The following is an 18400-nucleotide window of genomic DNA, read 5'->3' as shown; positions in this document are numbered from 1 at the left end:
AAAAAAAAAAAAAAAAAAAAAAAAAAATCGACATGTCCATATTTTCATGTCTCCAGGTTTGATATCGACATATGTTTTCAGTGAATTATATCATAAAAGTAATAAAAATTATAAATTTTAATTTATTTAAGAAAAATGTATATATATGGTAAATGGTTACTAAAACGAACCAGCAAATAAAATCTCCATAGATAAAGTACCTTTTATCCTAGTCCATTTTGACGCATATTTCGATTGTAATAGCGCAAGTACACCGCTAGCAAATATTGTCTACTTCCTTTTACATATCGTCATTAGCCTCACGATTTTAAAACGTATGTTAGGAAGAAGTTTTCACACCCTTATAAGAAATGCTTAGTTCTCTTTTCCAACCAATGTAGGATCTCACATCGATATAGGCTATCGTTTGACACATATCCAACACTTGTAAGTGACATAGACTTGTTGACTTTGAATTTCCATGCTTTTTAGACAAGTAATGACACGATAGGAACAACATCAGCAACTGTAATATCCACAAATTAATAACAAATCATCTACCACTTTGTTGTCTACAGATAATGAACTTCAGAAAAGCAAATGAGCATGATGCTTGAGGGGATGGGAACCGTGAGTTCAGAAAGCAAATGTATGGAATGTGCTACCTAAGTAATGAATGCAACTAAATTGACGTCTAACAGTAACGTTCTCAGACAGTGAGCCATATCTTTTCTTTATAAACAAACTACTCTCAACGTAGTTGGTCATGAAAATCACCTTGTTTCAACATGAGGTAGGAGGAGGCTTCGTGTCCGATGCAGCGTCTTTTGAGCTTTGAGGAGATATGGATCGTTTCATTCTGATGTCTCCAGCCTGCTGTTGCTGAAGCTGATGCAGCTGCTGGTACTGAAAATGCTGTTGCTGTTGCTGTTGGGATTGTATTTGAAGTTGCTGAAACTGCTGCGCAGTTAACAAAGTATGAACTGCTTGATTGTTTGAAGGATAGAATTGTTGGCCGCCTCCAAAGGAAGCAAAGTTTGTGATTGATCTACCGTTCGGCATTGCTTGGCCAGTCAAAACTTTCAAATGCTGAATTTCTTCTTTCAGTGCTTCATTTAAAGCTGTCAAAAGAGACAAACTTTTATCAATTTGTGAGAAATCTGCCTCCCATATCTAACTTCCTTTCAGAGCTAAGTCAAGAACTCCTTTTCGAGTTTTTTTTAACGATAAGTCAACCTTTCATTGATACAAATCGAGAAAAATACAAGGACATCTAAAAAAACAAAGCCCTCGAAGCGAAACTCTACCTAAAGGAAGGGGATCCAATCAAGTAAAATGTAAAGAGACTTTGCACCAACTAAGAAGCAGATCTACAGATACAAGGCATGGACATATCGTTTTTTTAAATTTATGACACAGATACAACAAGGACACTTAATAAGTGCTCGATGCATGCCTAATCAATTTTGGATCTACTTTGACGTTGTACAACTAGTGATCTATTGTACTAACAAGTGTCTGATACATGTCCAATAAGTGTATGGCACGTACTGAACACGCACATGTTAAAGACTCTATTGTTCATCCCCCTCCAAAGACCCCACATCAAATAACATACCCGGATTTGCTACAAGAACCTAAAACGGAAAATGGCTAAGTAACTCAATTGTCACTAAAATCTATGTGAAGCTAACGAAAAGCCGAACATGGGAGGACTCCAGTTCATTAACTACTTAAATATAGAGTTAGAAGCACTAGTGTGCCACTCTCATCTAATAACCTCCCAAATGAAACCCCAAGAAAAATGCTAACGTCAATTGATTCTCATCCTCGCACCATGCCATTCACCCAATAAAGAAGTTGGCATCTTCCAACTTCAAGATGCCTTCCTTTCCTGGAAGTTTGTGAGATCCCACGTCAATTGGAGAGGGGAATGAATCATTCATTATAAGGGTGTGAAAATCCCTCCCTAGTAGACGTGTTTAAAAACCTTGAGAGGAAGTCCGAAAGAAAAAGCCCAAAGAGGACAAGATCCGCTAACGGTGGGCTTGGACTGTTACAAGGTCTGTCAATCAATTTCCTACAACTATATCCATTCTAACTGCATTAAGTACCTGACTGCTATCCACATTCTTAAGGTGATACATGCAACCCAAGTATGGCTTCAGACCAACTCATTTATTTTCTCTCTCTCTCAACAAGACACATCATATCCTGCAATTGTTAAAGAGCTATGTACTAATGCATCATTTGATCAACTTTTCTTTGTATTCAACTCTAATGCATGGCCAATTGTGTCATTCCAGTACCAAGCCCTGATGGACCTTACCCTGCAAAATCTCCTACGGTGTTGTATGACGGGAAGAGTAGGCAAATATAAATGGGGCAGACACCTAAAAAATGTAATAACAGAGAAGGAGGCTCTTACCATCTTGCAGGTGAACCTGCTGTTCCATTGTCTGCAATCGCAGCTTTAATTCACTGTTCTCGGCAGTGATACCATTTGCATCTCTCTGGTTGAAAGACGATTAAAAAAAATGATATCATTCCACAAGTGAAATGCAGATAAAATAGAACGTGGGACTCTAAATGATGTGAATATAGAATAAGCATAACAATAATAACACAATCAACCTGTAAGAGAGTCAACTGAGTAGACAAGGAAGTTGCCTCTGTTTGCAATGTTTGAACTTTCCTTTCAAGCTCAGCAATGTACCGCATCTTTCGTTCCTTTGACCGTGCAGCTGACTGTCTGTTCGCCCATATCCTATGCATTGGATAACAGAGAAAATTACAAACACAATAACTAAAAGACATGAAAAAACAGATATGAACCTCTTTCCAGTCTCAAACATGAAAAGATTGGAGGAAACATGTTTTAGAATGGAGAGGAAGCATATTGAAAAACAAACTCTAGGTCCTTAAGATAAGAGAGGAATGAAACATAATCCATAACCAATGCAGATAGATTTTCTAAGCTGAACCACTGCATGATACAAAAGATTGTGGTTCCTTTTTTTTCAAGCAGAAAATCATCAAGGTCTTGATATCTTCTGAAGCACGATAACCGACAAAGTTAATTCCATAAAAAGTGAAATTATATGGAAATGCATAATCCCGTACATTTTTCATCATACAAGCAAAACTTTAGGATGCACTGAAATGGGTGTTGAAGAAATCGAATCAAAAGTCCTCAAACCACACACATAACGAAACAAGTGGTAGGAATTGAAGGAACAAGGAGAGCACACGACAACAGATATGAGCAAACTTTCGTTTAATACAAAGAAATACTGTACAAATAAGGGGAGGCCCCAAGGTCTATCACTTGTTTTGGTAAAAGGGCGTAACCTAACACACACACACAAAAAATGGCAAATAACCACGAGGAAGAAATCATGAAACTAAAAAATAGTAGGTGTTAAGCCAACCTAACCTGTTGTCAAACATCGACAAAAAAATATTGTGGGATCCCACATCGGTTGAGGAGGAGAACGAAACATTGTTTATAAGGATGTGGAAATTTCTCCTTAGCAGACGTGTTTTAAAAACCTTGTGAGGGAAGCCCGAAAAAAAAAGCCCAAAGAAGACAATATCTGCTAGCATTGGCCGCCGTTACAAATATACATAGATATATATATATTATTTGAATACCATCATACAGGTCTCTCAAATTACATTAAAATATGAAGGTACGTTGCATTACATGCATAAAATGAAAAGCAAAGATGATGCTGACTAGAAAATGGGCAAACATAGCAGAGCATGTAGAATCTGTTTTGAATACATCATAAAAGACTACGCCAAGAAAAGTAGACTGTCACTTTCTTTTCATGTCAAACAAAATGGAAAGGAGTTCTGAAGGAAATATACCTTTTTGCACGTTTGGGGTCAATCAACGCAAGCTCAGCAAGCTTAGCAGCTGACACGGCTTTCTTGGAGTCAGCTGCAGAGGCTTCTTCAGACCCCGTGACAAGCATCTCAGGTTTGATGTTTGTCACGCCGTCCATGGACTGGCTATGCTGATGTCTAACTCTCGGCCTCTCCTTCAAACCAACAGCAATATCATCTGTAGAAGTAGCCGCTGCTTCTACAACAGAGGAAGATGAATCACCCACTTGAGTAGCAGAAGTACCAGGGGAGGAATTGAATTTATCCATGTCAAGGTACATGGACAACAAATCTTCCTCAGTATCATCGGAAAGAGAAGGCCCATCACCACCGCCAATGATACCAAGGTCACTATCGAAACAGATATCATCTGGGAGGGTCAGAATCTCTGAATGAGCACGTCTGTGACCAACATTTCGCCGCGGATTTTCAGGCATTCGACTAATATCATGGCTAAACCGATTGGAATCGGTGGACATTCCACGGCCAGATTGACCCCAATCGGAATTACCACTCGGAGCCAATGGAGGCAATGACATTGAAGACGAGGCTGCCTCAGATTTTCCATTGAAACTACTTTCAGCCGATGAAAACCCCGAGTAACGAGTTGATTCCTGCAGAAATCCTCCCCCACGGCATTGGGGCTTCTCGTTGTCCATCAGCTAAGAACACGCTTATAAAGCAACTAAATAAGAAGGAAACTCAAAGCGGCAGATTCTTCTTCCCTTCGAAGCAACAAGCAGATTGAATCAAACCTCGAAGAAACTCAAGCACATTACGGATCAAGTGACTGAAATCAACAGAATGAAGAAAAAGAGAAAATTAAAAAGAGCAGGAGAGTAGATTGCAAAAAACCAAACCAAAACCAGAGATCTGAATCATCAATGTATTCAAAATGGGTCAAGAAAACTAAAATCAACCAGAAGAACAGTGAAGAAGCTAACGATAAAAGGATTTATTATAACACAACACAGAAAAAGACTTGCAGAATGCAATCAAATTAAACTAGACAGAAATTTTTCATCAAACAAGCAAAACTCCACGACGTTCCGAAATGAGTGTTGAAGGAATCGAATCAAAAGCCCTCAAAACAAACACACATTACGAATCAAGTGGTGTAAATCGAAGAACACAACAGCCAATGCGTAGAGGACAAGAAACAAAACAACAACCAGAAATCGAAATCGTCAATGCGTTCAAAATGGGTCGAAAAAACACGACAGTGAAGAAGCAGGCGAACGAAAATTGAGAGAGATGACTTCGAGAGAAGCTGTAGAGAGGGAATCGAACCCGAATTCAAGCCATCGACCCAAATAAATGTGAATGATTTCTATTTTTATTGTGATGAAATAAAATATTATTACGCTCTTCATTCCTTTCCTCCTCGGAAGAGCATCGTCCCGACAATTTTACTGAATTTTCGGGTAGGTTTGAAACAAATTTACTGTAATAACTATCAATTTTACTCAATCTTTTTTGTATAGGTATTGAAAATTATATTCTGATATCATCTTCATTTTTCCATATTCATGTGTAACATAAACCTTAAAATTAGTTCATATTATAGCTTTATTTGTGACGAAAATCTAAATTTGGTACTCGTGTGTCCCGACATTCTCCTATAACATAGTCGCTTATTTATTATACCTATAAATCGATTCTAACATGTTTTATTCTCACTCACATGTATTTTAGAAAAAAATATAAGATGTCATTCAACATAAAATTTACGTTAATTTTGACGTTTTTTTTTTTAAACATTAAGCTCTTTTTTTTCTTGTTTAAAGGACAAATATTATGATGACTAGATTTAATAAAAATACATTGAGTTCGAAATTATAGCATTGAAACTCTATTTTAACCGTTTTGTTTTTATCTTAAAATTTTAAAATTGTTTTAAACGGTTCTTCTCTTTGCTCTCATTTAATTCTGGTCACGGTTCTTCTCTTTTTTAATTGTTTTTAGTCCTCCTCCTCTTTTTTAATTGTTTTTAGTCCTCCTATCTTCAAGATTGCTCTCATGATACTAATTTCCTCGTGTTCCTTCGAAAAATTTAAATATTTTCCTCCTTCTCTTTTTTAATTGTTTTTAGTCTTTCTATCTTCAAGATTGCTCTCATGATACTGATTTTCTCGTGTTCAAAAGACTTTGAAAAATTTAAATATTTTAAAAATAAACAAACTAAAAAATTATAAGATTGCTGTAATGATATTGATTTTCTCTGTAATCCGGACAAAATTAAATATTTTAAAAATAAGCCCATTAAAAAAAACTTTAAAATTTGATCTCTCCTCTCTCAAAATCAATTGAAATATGATAAAAAAAATTAGGACAAAATGATTGAATATTCACAAAGTTTTGTTTTTGAGAAAAATCATCAAAAATCACAATTGAAAATTAGGATAACAGATAAAAAAAATGAGGTCGAATATTGATAAAAAAATTAGGACAAAATGATCGAATATTGATTAGAAGACCTACTCACCTTAAAACATTTTGAAGGCATACTTACCCTCCAACTATTAAACTTTAGCATATGAAATATTTTCGTGTTTTCACCATTTAAATTTTAAACGTTTGATTTTCATATTGTGAGGCGTATCCATGACCGGACTGGTATAATAAAGTTTAAACAGGATAGTAAACCAAAATAGGATCAAAAACCAAAATGAAAATTACTAATTAATAACACATTTGTTTACTAGTTATAGGAGTGAAACACATAAAACCATCATAAACAGACCCAAAATTCCAAGTTTCATGTCTAAGTATAATTATTTGTATGCACAAACAGATTCTTTGTACACTAGAAGATGTAGGTTGTAACCTGTAGAGGGAACCTTGACACTTGAACTTCAAATGGGCTGCCTTCTTGATATGTCAAGCTGAAAAATCATTTCAACAGAACTTAAGCTATTAGCGATATAGAATAGGTAGAGACTAAATGTAATGCTCATATGAGATATACCTACATTGTTGGTAGGAGGTTATGACCTAAGACTATGGACACAGAGTATTCGGAAAAGACATCATTTCGAATAGAAACTCAACCAACCACTAACCGACCCAACTTTTAATTTATTAAATCATAAAATGATTTGGATCGAGATGAAGTAAATGAAAACTTTTCATGACTTAAATCTATGAGATAGGATATAAAATGATTAAGTTCCAAAATTAATTTGTCATCATGACTATTCCTAAATCTTCCTAAATCCCGTACTCGTTCTCTAATCACAAGATAGGCCCGACCAAAATTTCAAACCATCCACTCGTACTCATTCTCTAACCACAACATAGTCCAATTAGGCCCGCTTGAAACCCACACTGACATAATAGGTGGAAGTTTACATAAAAATTATTGTAGTGAACATAGTAAGGAATAAAAAAATACCAAGGAGGGTGAACATTTCCTACGATTTCCTATGGCCATTCATATTCATTCATATTCATATGTACTGGTTATGGACAAGACTATGACCAGAAGGAGGGTGAACATTTCCTACAATTTCCTATGGCCATTCATATTCATTGACCAGAAGGAGGGTGAACATTTCCTACGATTTCCTATGACCATTCATATTCATTCATAGTCATTCATATTCATATGTACTGGTTAGACTATGATCAGAAAGGAGGGTGAACATTTCCTACGATTTCCTATGGCCATTCAAAAAAAATCAGGAAGTAGATTACCTCCCGGGAACAAATGTAAAAGACCCTTCAATGGAGCCCATGGATGAATGGAGAGATGAGCAACTCTCGTAAACAAATTCTTTTTCTCCCGGTTGCAACAGGGGATACTACAATGAAAACATATATTCGTCATATATTCGTCAGCAAGTTTGAAGAACCAAATATTGGGAGAACTCACCAAACAAACATAATACAAAATAATTTTGAACTAATTAATAACTAGTCATCACAATAACGAATTAATAAAGAGACATATTTGAACTAATTAATAACTAGTCATCACAATAACGAATTAATAAAGAGACATATGCTCAAATTGAGTGTTCTCAATCTTTTTAAATAAGAATAGATATAATTGGTCATATTTATTATCCCAAAAATAATAATAATAATAATAATAATAATATATATCTATCTATATATATATATATATTTGTATAAAATACATGTGTATGTAGCTACATATAATATGTATATGTGTATGTAGTTACATATAATATGTATATGCGTATGTAGTTACATATAATATGTATATGCGTATGTAGTTACATATAATATGTATATGCGTATGTAGTTACATATAATATGTATATGCGTATGTAGTTACATATAATATAATTACCTTTCCAATAACAGCCTCTCCATTAACCCTAGAAACCACATAGTCATTAGCTCGAATTATCCAGTGTCTAAGATGCAATTGACATGAGCTGAATGTCATCCCATTCATGATGCAACCTTCAGGCTGCAATGACATGCGAATTGAATATGAAAATTGATAGTTTCCACCACTATCTAGAAGATCAGTGAACTCCGGGATAAAGATAGCAGAAGCACGAACCTGAACGAACAAAATAACACTTGGTTAGACCATAAGATAAAAAATAACTTGACTTTTTATGAAAAAAAAATATCTTACCAAGTTGGCTAAAAACATCTAAAAAGATGGAACTTAGATGGAACACATCATAGATGATACATGTCTATTAGTCTCTGTCTTCTGTATTTATAAGCTTTAACACTTCTTCCCCAAGATCCAAACAAGATAATTGAAAAAAGCTATAATATATTAGGTAAAACTTACACGAACACCATTGGTTGTTGCAACAGAGCAAAAGGGAGGTTCTTCCGGAAAAAGAGAGATGCTTCTAATGTTATTAGTTTCACGAAGCTTGATAATACCGTTTTCTAAGCGTTGAACATGCTCTTCTAGCCATAATAACATAGCATCTTGTTGTTGGTCTGTGTTATACTCATGCACCGAGTTTATCAATGCACCAGGTACACAAGGAATCATCTCTCCATCTTCTCGAAGATTTGCAGTACCCACAAAGAGTTGACCCGAAGCACAATTAAGGAAAAAAACCTTATGAACGAGCGTAGAAGATGAAGCTACAACAATGAATTTAGATCTCCTCGAGAAACCAAGTTCTTGAATGATTGATTTCGTTTCAGTGATCACTTGTCTTAAAGGCAACAAATAAACATTTACCGTCTGTTCATAGAATGTATATCCCCCAATTAAACCGTACGGAAAGCCTCGAACACTATCGACATATCTGCCTTTCAAATCTTGACCATTATGAAAACGATAAAGAATCCTCGTTGGAAGAGGTAGCTTCACTTTTAAAGCATTTTCCAATTCTTGAATGTCATCTTCTGATGCACCTTCCCGAAGTGTCACCAGAGCCTCGGGATAGTTATTACGCAACCAGTTTTCAATTCTATCCCAACATCGCTTAACTCGCTCCACCAGAGGCCATGGATACATCCCAAAAGCTCTCCGCCATTCTTGATAACTCTCCTACAAAGAGAGAGATCAGTAATGAGTTATGCACAATGAATCAAATGAATACCTACCACATCACTCGCTGTATATCCATTCATATAGCTTATGATATCAAACTTAAACATATCCATCTCACAAACAGTATTAAGCACAACAAGAACAGGGCCATAATCCATAAATCAAAGCAAATACAGGTAACATTGAGTAAAATTTCCATCAATCATTCAAAATGGATATCAAGAGCACAATCAATATCCTAACCAATAAATCCTCATCTCTAATTCAAATCATCTGCACCTGATTTTCCGAACTACTATAGATTATTCATCAAATCAAAATAAAATAATGGATACTCAATTTGGTGAGGGGTGTAACCTTGAATGAAGGAACAGGGTTTCCCAAATGATCGATTGGGTCGGTGAGGCCGAGGTCCCGATTGCAGAATTTCTCCCACAGAGAATCTTCGGACGCTGAGGACCTGAATTTGCGGCTGACACAAGCAGCGATGGCAGAGTCTTTAGGGCTTAATTTCGCGAAGATCAAGTGAAGCGCAAGATCGCCCAACGCCTCGACTTCCATTGCTGATTCCGACGAACTCAGTGGAATCGGTGCCGCCTCTTATCGGTGTAGATATGGAGAATCCGTGCGCCACCTTCGACACTTTCCCTTGGCTTCGGCTACTGACGAATTTCGCTTATTATTAAAATGATACGAACCCAACGAAATTGCTAATTTTTACCAAAAAAAAGTTGATGGGGATAGAAACTTTATCCACTTGAAAACGAGTTTTTTCAATTAAAACCTCATTTTTAATGTTCTTGATTGGTTTTCCCCATGGTTAAAAAAAAAAAAAACCTTTTTTTCCCTTATTAATCCAAAATAACCTCCCACCAAACCAAATCATCCTCTCGGATAAGCATTTCGGATAAGCATCGAAGACATGAAAATGGATCTATCTAATAGAATCGGTGGAATGAACTTAAATCAATATAATTTTTTTTTTTTTTATGAGAATAAAATTTGAAGGGTATGTGTGCGTTGTGGACAAGAGTAGTGGCGGCATACAAGTGTCACTCGTCAGGTCATATCAAGAGGCGAGAGAGAATATCTTGATGAAACTAGGGAGGACGAGACATCATTTAACACACCCAGAAGAGTGGTTATCAAGCTAAGGAGTAAGTAAAAACATAAGTGACAATGTCTGGTCGGATGACCCTCGAGTCATGACTAGAAAAATTGGGATTCCATAAAGAGTTTTAACAAGCGAGTCTAGGGTTAAGTCCATAGGATGTAAGCTCGCCAAATATAGTGTAGTAAATCAAACACCAAATGAATGCTCCATGTTAGCATATAATTCCTCGATAATTTTCTAGGAAGAATGTACTAAAACGACGCACGTTAGTATGTGGGAATACTAAGACGAAACAGTGTCAATTCATGATTTCAATTTCGAGTCTAAAATCTTAACATGAAGCAGGTCAATCATTTCACTCACGTATATATAATTAAACAATCATTCAAACCTCATAAAACAACGATCTTATACGTTCGTGAACGTTTCATAACACCAAACGAACTCAAAACGAAAGAGAAATAAAATTAAGCATTGTTGTTGTTAATTTGTAAAGGGTAAGTCAAGGTAGCAATATGGTTATGAGCCACAGTTCCAATCCAAAGCTTCCCATGAACTTCTCTAACTTCACTCATCAGCTTCATAACTTCACCCTTTTGATCCTCAAGAACTTCTAAAAGCTCTCCATTTTCACTAAAAAGAGAGATGACAGTGTACATTTTCATGCCCATAAGCCTGGCCAGCAAGCTCATTCTCAATGGCAGCCTGAAATAGATACTCCTTATCCATGGATTGTGTGCTAGTATCTCTTGTGCTTTTGTTCTACAGCAATCTATGGCTACCCAATACTCGTTTCTTTCGTTTCTTCTTACATTGTCTGGAAACCCTGGAAGATTTGCTACTACCTCTACTTTTCCATTTCTTGATCCCCCTAGCCACAGCTTCATTAATCTGCATCACAATAACGTTCGTATCAAAATATATTAACGTAACGTTTCGTTTTGTTTAAACACTATATTGTAGTCTTGTACTCTCAACTAAACATTATGTCGTAGTTCTATACTCTCAGGTAAACACTATTTCTAGAACCATACTCTCAGCTAAACACTATATCATAGTCTCGTACTATTTGCTAAATACTACATCTAGAACCGTACTCTCAGCTAAATACAATATCTAGTCATGTACTCTCAGCTAAACATTATATCGTAGTCTTGTATTCTCATTTTTGGTTTAGGGTTTAGGGTTCAAGGCATTTGTCTCTATATTAGTCATGGTACTTTCGTTTTGGTTTCTGTGCTTTCGAAAAAGGATCGTTTTTTTGACAAATCTATACTTGATAACTTGTTTTTGAAATGCATTCATAGATTTTCTCTAAAGGGTCTCTATTGTATATAGAATTCGTGTTAGAATATTGCTTGAAAACTAAAACGAACAATCGTTGAAAGTATAGGGATGACCAAAGTGGGTTTTTTGAAATTACAGAGATTAAACAATGACCTATAATTAGAATTTGAAGAACGAAAACATAATTCAAAATACCTGCAATTAGTAGTTTCAGTATAAAGAAGGAAGCTATGATCTTTAGACAATTGCACACCATTTGGAAAGGCCAAGCCATTCAACACGACATGAGTTGTTTTAGTAGGAGGATCATATCTCAAAAGCCTACCCGAAGCTTCTCCTTCCAACAAGATGAAGAAATGATCACTGCCCATAACAACAACAACAAAAAAAAAAAAAACAAACGACATTTAAGCTAATGGGTAGCAATAAATTTGATTATATCAATACTTTTAACGATCGGTATCGAATACTCACACTCGATTATATCTCTTGCTCGTGTCAGTGAAGAAGATGGAGCCATTGTTATGGATATCAAGATCATTGGCAAAGAGAATGGGAGTGCCATCAACATGGGTAGCCAAGGGAGTGGCAATGCCCCCTTGAGGGCCAACCATAAGAAGCCCATAATATGCATCAGCAATGTACAAATTCCCTGTTTCTTTCTCAAATCTTAGGCCAAGGGGCCTTCCACATTTCTTCTCATTCTTCCATTGTTTGGCTGTGGTTGAATCAACCCCTTGTGCACATTCCTTCTCTGACCTAATTTCAATTCCATTCAAACAAAATTCAACCAAAAACGTTGCCCTAATAGGTTTTCGTGTAAAGAAGTGTGTATTTCATGAGCATTTTTCGAGTTTTGAAATATTTTAATTGACGATCTAAGAGCAGAACCAAAATTATTAGTGAACTCTTCGAGAGTTCCACGAACCAGACCCACAAAATAGCATCATAGGTACAACACACACTGAGGGAACTACAAAACTATTAAGAAGGAAAAGGATTAAAAAAAATTAATAATTACCATTTTGTTGTGACAATTGCAAAAGTCTCCCACCCAACTTCCTCACCCATCCATCTAACAATGCGGCCATCAGCAAGCCCAGTGTAAGGCCCACGGCCCAAAGCATCAAACTCCAAGGATTCAGGCCCAAAAACCTGATCTTCAAATTCCAAATTTCCAAGGCCCAAACGGCTCTGATTGTCCTTGGGCCAACGGCCCATTACCTGGCTGTAAGGAGCAATGTCATGCTTCACGGGCCTGAAATCGTGGCCTCCAACTGGGCCCATTTTAAATGGGTCCATTAGTATAAAGCCCAAGACCAGAACAAGGAGAAAAAGGACAGGGTGCTGAAGAAAAGACTCTTCCTTTACTGCTCTTTTCTTCTCCATCTGAAACTAATTATAGAGAGAGAAAGAGGAGAGAGAGAGAGAGAGAGAGAGGGATTTGGGAGTCTCAAATGGAGGAGTTGAAATAGTTGGTGATTTATGAAGGGTTGGAGAAGGGCCCTAATTGTGTGGGAGGGTTTTTAGGGTTGAAATTAGGTTACTTTTGGTTGAAATGTGTATGTTTTATGTGTTTCATTTCTTTTTTCTTATGGTTGGGTGGTAGCATTCCATTCCATTCCATTGTTTCTTAGATTTTCATGCTACTCGTGTTTCAATTCTTTTACGTTCAACAACAAATGGGAAAAGAGACTTTCATTTCTAATCTTTTAATCGATGACATATGTCTTAACTGTTTTGAATACCTCGATTGTTGCATTGCTGTTCTTAATTGTGTCGAATGATGAATATGATTTTGTTTAGTACCAATTTCTATGCGTAGAGTTTTAAGATTTAAACTCAAAATTTTGTATTGGTTGGGTTGGCTACCTAAATGAATAAAATAAAGTTCACAACCTTACTCAACCAACCCTCTATTTTCGGGTTTAAATCTTTTTTTTTAAAAAAAACTCTAAAAATAATAACAAATCTAACACAACCCAACTCCTACGTAAATGAAACAAATTATACTTTTAGCCTTTAAAAAAATAAGTTTACAATTCATTTTCTTTTACTTGCTTCTAGTTAAATACATACATGAAAGAAACAGGAGAACGAAACATAAGCAGTATTAAACGTAGAATAGATCATAGATGTACAAGTATTAAAGGATACATTTAACACCCATTTTCCTTTCAATCTTGCAGGTTGCAGGGCAATGTTTATTACATTCAATTGCTTTAATAATGGAAGGAGTTCTAGAAATACCTTAGCGAATTAATTTCCTCAGCCAGCACCACTCTCCATTGGCATGGCTGAAGCTGGGTTCAGATCAGAGAACCTAAAACACCCCAAAAGCCTTTCAGGAAGCTCACATTTTGTTTTCCCTTCAATGAAAAAGGCTATATCAGCTGTCAAGGTTGTGAAGTAATCAAACGCCAGACGAAACATGGCCCTTGCCATGATATTCGATCCCACGTCGATGTCGACTTCGAAAAAGTTGTCCCTTACGATGTATTTACATGAAAGAACATGCCCAACCACGCAGACTGCTTGGTTCCCAATAGCCTTTTTGACAATCCAAGGGCCTTTGACAATATCAGCAATCAGTTTAAGCCTCGAGTTTCTGAAGTGGTCGTCGCCTTTCAGGAACTGGTCGATTAATGAGCCTTTGACAATCGGCTCTGTCGATACGAAATAAGAAACAAGATTGTAGTTCTGTTTGTTTGGAAGTTGGAGATTAAATGCCCAGATGAAAGGTCTAGGACCTGTAGGAAATGAATCGTTAATCGCCTTCTGAATACGGTTGTTTGGATGGTTCAAGATCTCTCCAATCTTTGCAGAGCTTCTTATCCAGTCGAAACCGAGCGGTTTTAGAATCGATTCACCAGCAGGAACTTTTTCCTTCGTTGAGAAATACTCGGGACCTCGCACCAGGAACTTATCTCCATGAGGAGAATCCCAACAATTTGAATAGTTACCATTTGCACAAAAAAGGGGAACGTTCCCTCCTGATCTCACTTTCTCAATCCACTCAAGCTCATCTTCACCAGAAGGAGCCATAAGTCATCCTGTAAACAATAACATATATATGTATATTTTAACTGTTAAAATCAGAGAAGTACAAAAGGATCTAAAAAAGAGCAAACAATTTAGGCGGAGTTACAAAACTACCATCGACTTCTTATAACCATGTCAAAAATATCTGTAAAAATTCTAGATATTGTTCGATGAAAATTGGGATAAAAAAAATAGTATGAAGGCGCTTGGGTCTCAATTTCGTTTATGCAACAGTCCACGCTACCAGATATTGTCCTCTTTGGGCTTTCCCTTTTGGTTTCTCCCTCAAGGTTTTAAAACGCGTCTAATAAGGAGAGGTTTCCACAGCCTTATAAAGAATGTTTCGTTCTCCTCCCCGACCGATGTGAGATCTCACAATCCACCCCCTTTTGGGGCCTAGCGTCCTTACTGGCACATCTCTCGGTATCTGGCTCTGATAAAATTTAGAACAGATCAAGCCCACCAATAGCAAGATATTGTCTTCTTTGGACTTTCTCTTTCGGACTTACCCTCAAAGTTTTAAAACGCGTCTGTTAAAGAGAGGTGTTCGCACCCTTATAAACAATGTTTCGTTTTCCTCCCCAACCATTGTGGAATCTTACCGTTTCTAGGCTACCCCACACCTTTCCTAGTCTCACTTTCAATCTAACACTCACAAATTTTCTAGTCTAAATATAGTTTCAAAATGTTTATGAAAAGATAACGATACCATTGTAACTTTTGAAAGAACATGTTTATTTTTCAAATCAAAGACAAGGCTCAAAGTTGTTTTCTGTAAGTTAGCCAAGAATGTATGCAAATAGTACTTTTGTTGAGAAGACAAAGGAGGAGAATTCACTATGATGAAAGAATGGTACAACTTAGGACAGTAGCTATCAGTTCCATCCAATATATATGCGCAAAGGAAGAACTCTAAACGGCATTAATCCCTCAGCTACCACCTAATTTACAAGAACGCAAGAGCCTCAACCTGGCCTCTAGTAAAACCTTTAACTCCCACCCGCCCACCCACCCTATGTTTCTAGTCTGATCTGCAGAAGGACATAATTATGCATGTCGAGTAAGCGGAGACTCGATAATCAATACGAGGAAGATTTTTTATCTTAACACTGCCAGATTTCCTTGTCAATTGATCTCAGTAGTGGAGTGAAAAATTATACAGAATTGCCATGAACAAGCGAATGATACTGGAAAACTAAAATCCCCAATTGATCTGATGGCTCATGATGTCTTAACATCTTTGCTAATTTCAAAAACTGACAACTCAATCATGCCTCAAGTGAACTTTCGAATCACCAAAAGCTTTACATTCAGTAGAAAATTTGACCCAACATGAACAAGAACAGAGTTATAAGTAGACCAAGAATCAGCAGTTTCTGTTCATGCAATCAGGCAGTTATAATGGTCGTTCTTACTTCTAACTCAATTCAGTTCATAATCTACACAAATTTACCACTAGCCACAAAACAACGAATCCGAAGTTCGATCAGTCGAAAACTCAAGCACTACTACAAAACAATCAAATCAATCAATATCCAGTTTCATAGCAAGAAATGCAAGTAAAACCTTCCACAATCTCAAGCCAATCGAAGCAAACTCATACCTAATGGTACAACTTAGGACAGTAGCTAACAAATCGAAGCAAACTCATACCTAAGAACACGCAATCTAAGAAACAGGAGAAAAAAAAAACCTCAATCGCGAGCCGCAGAGCAGAAATCCAGCTACGGAGCGATGCTCTGGAAACCCTAATCTTGGAAGAGAATTCAAATTCTACCTTCTTTCTTTATAAGTTCAATCTTCTCGAAATCTCCACACGTTGTTTTCATTGAAATGCTGGAAGATTGAAGAAGAGATGGCCGACTCTGAGAACAGGGTTGTTTCTTCACTTTCAGAGCGTTGGGTAGATTCGCGCTTAGGATTTTGGTGGAAGTTAGCCGCTGTACAATAAAGAACGCATCTCAAGAACTGTTGCGGCCATTGAAGGCTCTGCTAAAGATGAAAAACTCAAACAACGGCCACAAGCATTAATGACATAACTTTATGGATAGCAGTTGGTTTACTAATGGCGGTTGATGAATTGAATTTCTCCCGAACCGATCATAATTCAATTGGTTAACATATAAATCGTCCACGTTCAAACCTATTCTAGTTTACGACGGTTAGCTCTCTCACCTATTCGTCAACTCGAGTATAACAAATTGGTAAAAACATATATCACCAACAATTAAATTCGAGTTTGAAAATTCACCGATTATTGTTCACTATCTATGAGGTGTTGATAGACGATTTTTGTTCATATACTGTTTCTAAACATGACACTAACAGTAGGAGTATTTTTTAAACAAAGTATTAACTGTTTCCATCCAAAATTAAATGATATTTCTGAGATCTTTTTTAAAAATTTAAATATATTATTCAAGTATATTTATTAATGTAGTCTTTATTATGTTTCATCTATTTAGTGTCTATTAGCGTTAATTTATCATGTCATGTCAAATGAACTAACTTTTAGTAATGCACGTTGAAGATGATTCCTCACACGAATATTCGAGTTCTGTTTAGTTTTGACAAATTTAACAAAGATGAACTCTAGAGAATGCACGTTAGCAATGATTTCAAGTTCGGTTTAAGAATGTATATCGGGAAACCAAAAGGTAAAATATGACCAAATTTAGGATCCAAATTTGACTTTTTTTTTTTTCGAATTGGGTCGAGCTATTGGGCTACATTTGGGCTTGGCTAAAATTATAAGTCTACGATAACTTTTTTTTACTAAATTAATAAAAATACTCTTTAATTTTATCCATGGGTTAAAAAAAATATTTATTTATACATATTATCTAATAATAAAGATATATATATATATATATATATATCTTATTTTTGTTAAAATAAAAATGTAAAAAATAATCGGAACAATCTGAACCCACCAAAAAGATATACGCAGCCAAATGGTGAGGAGAGAGAAAGTTGGTGAGAGAGAGAGAGAGCTGTAAATGGTGTGAAAGGGTATGAAAAATGGAGAGAAGAAACAGTCAAAGCCTCCACTGTAACAGTGTTTTTATAAAGTCAAACTCACAAAAACATCAAACTCTCGCATGGAACATAAACAACCATAGTATTTGTTATCCACAAAACATCCATCATTAAAAATGTCTAAATTTTCAAACAAAAAACCACCAAATTTATTATTTTTATAACTTGTTGTTCTTCGTCAACTCTGCTAATGGAAAACGGACTTCAAAAAAAGAATGATGCTTCATTTCTTCTCTCAAATCTGTGAGATCTCACAATCTACTCTCTTTGAGGTTTAGCGTCCTCGTTGACACACCACTTGGTGTTTAGTTCTCATATCATTTATCACATATATTGTCTGATTTTGAGTCTTACGGTTTTAAAATGTGTTTGTTAAAAAGATTTTTTCACATCCTTATAAGGAATGCTTCGTTCTTTTCTCCAACCGATGTGGGATTTTACACTAAGACATTTGTCTAAGGAGAAAGTCTTTGCAATGGTCAAAGATGCCGTCGTAGAGGTGTGAAGACTATCATTTCATCTATCTGTTCATTCTTTAGAGATTT

The 18400-nt window shown here is 36.2% G+C and overlaps 4 protein-coding genes across 7 annotated transcripts; all 4 read right to left on the bottom strand.

Moving 5' to 3' along the window:
• Positions 1–479: 479 nt before the first annotated feature.
• Positions 480–5203, bottom strand: LOC111479398 (probable transcription factor PosF21). Of its 2 annotated transcripts, none has more exons than XM_023124040.1 (5): positions 5161–5203; positions 3853–4660; positions 2614–2746; positions 2408–2492; positions 480–1100 (listed from the first exon to the last, which is right to left on the bottom strand). In XM_023124040.1, exons 2-5 carry the CDS (start codon positions 4527–4529, stop codon positions 763–765), a joined length of 1233 nt encoding a protein of 410 aa, XP_022979808.1. In that variant the 5' UTR covers positions 4530–4660; positions 5161–5203; the 3' UTR covers positions 480–762. The 2 variants fall into 2 exon arrangements, with proteins under 2 accessions (XP_022979808.1, XP_022979806.1); XM_023124038.1 differs by lacking the exon at positions 5161–5203 and adding an exon at positions 5043–5154.
• Positions 5204–6523: 1320 nt separating this feature from the next.
• LOC111479390 (F-box protein SKIP16) lies at positions 6524–10104 on the bottom strand. Its single transcript, XM_023124027.1, has 5 exons — positions 9731–10104; positions 8651–9370; positions 8189–8407; positions 7567–7673; positions 6524–6755 (listed from the first exon to the last, which is right to left on the bottom strand). The coding sequence occupies exons 1-5, from the start codon at positions 9932–9934 to the stop codon at positions 6677–6679; spliced, it is 1329 nt and encodes a 442-aa protein (XP_022979795.1). The 5' UTR covers positions 9935–10104; the 3' UTR covers positions 6524–6676.
• A 673-nt stretch (positions 10105–10777) lies between these two features.
• LOC111479397 (protein STRICTOSIDINE SYNTHASE-LIKE 13) lies at positions 10778–13512 on the bottom strand. Its single transcript, XM_023124037.1, has 4 exons — positions 12796–13512; positions 12249–12533; positions 11970–12137; positions 10778–11378 (listed from the first exon to the last, which is right to left on the bottom strand). Exons 1-4 carry the CDS (start codon positions 13161–13163, stop codon positions 10955–10957), a joined length of 1245 nt encoding a protein of 414 aa, XP_022979805.1. The 5' UTR covers positions 13164–13512; the 3' UTR covers positions 10778–10954.
• Positions 13513–13915: 403 nt separating this feature from the next.
• On the bottom strand, positions 13916–16900 carry LOC111479461 (protein ENHANCED DISEASE RESISTANCE 2-like). Of its 3 annotated transcripts, XM_023124143.1 has the most exons (3): positions 16470–16900; positions 16232–16321; positions 13916–14827 (listed from the first exon to the last, which is right to left on the bottom strand). In XM_023124143.1, exon 3 carries the CDS (start codon positions 14817–14819, stop codon positions 14043–14045), a length of 777 nt encoding a protein of 258 aa, XP_022979911.1. In that variant the 5' UTR covers positions 14820–14827; positions 16232–16321; positions 16470–16900; the 3' UTR covers positions 13916–14042. The 3 variants fall into 3 exon arrangements, with proteins under 3 accessions (XP_022979911.1, XP_022979909.1, XP_022979910.1); XM_023124141.1 differs by lacking the exon at positions 16232–16321; XM_023124142.1 differs by lacking the exon at positions 16232–16321 and having other exon boundaries at positions 16510–16900.
• Between the last annotated feature and the right edge of the window lie 1500 nt (positions 16901–18400).

Source organism: Cucurbita maxima, unplaced genomic scaffold, assembly GCF_002738345.1.
Source record: "Cucurbita maxima cultivar Rimu unplaced genomic scaffold, Cmax_1.0 Cma_Scf00005, whole genome shotgun sequence".
NCBI classification, from domain to species: Eukaryota; Viridiplantae; Streptophyta; class Magnoliopsida; order Cucurbitales; family Cucurbitaceae; genus Cucurbita; species Cucurbita maxima.
The sequence above is the reverse complement of the archived record's forward strand: the minus strand, read 5'-3'. Positions and strand labels throughout refer to the sequence as shown.